We start from the raw sequence: 267 nt of genomic DNA, 5'->3' as shown, positions 1-267 counted from the left end.
GGAGAGTCCCCCCAGTGTCCAGCGAGAGTCCTCCCAGTGCACAGGTAGAGTTCCCCCAGTGTCCAGCGAGGGTCCAATCCACCCCGAGAACCCCTTTTCTCTCTCTGTCTGTCATTCTCATCCTCTGCTGTCTCCTCTCCAGGTTATGGGACTCTGGTCCCGATCACGGTCCCCGGGAGGGTTGCGTGTATGGTGTACTCTGCGATTGGCATCCCGCTCATGTTGCTGGTTCTGGCGGATTTGGGTGGGATTCTGGCCGGCTTCCTG

At 59.6% G+C, this 267-nt stretch overlaps 1 protein-coding gene across 1 annotated transcript in view; it reads left to right on the top strand.

The window, feature by feature from the left end:
* Nucleotides 1–88: 88 nt before the first annotated feature.
* The window catches only part of KCNK18 (potassium two pore domain channel subfamily K member 18), a gene marked incomplete at its 5' end in the record, with an annotated part of 1,040 nt that continues 861 nt past the window's right edge, over nucleotides 89–267 (top strand). The window contains one exon of the mRNA XM_018575664.1: nucleotides 89–255. Within this exon, the coding sequence (XP_018431166.1) occupies nucleotides 89–255 (167 nt within the window). The remainder of the gene's footprint in view (nucleotides 256–267) is intronic.

The sequence above is a fragment of the Nanorana parkeri genome, unplaced genomic scaffold, assembly GCF_000935625.1.
Source record: "Nanorana parkeri isolate BGI_ZX_2015 unplaced genomic scaffold, ASM93562v1 scaffold4369, whole genome shotgun sequence".
Taxonomy (NCBI): domain Eukaryota; kingdom Metazoa; phylum Chordata; class Amphibia; order Anura; family Dicroglossidae; genus Nanorana; species Nanorana parkeri.
This window is presented reverse-complemented; position numbering and strand designations above follow the sequence as displayed.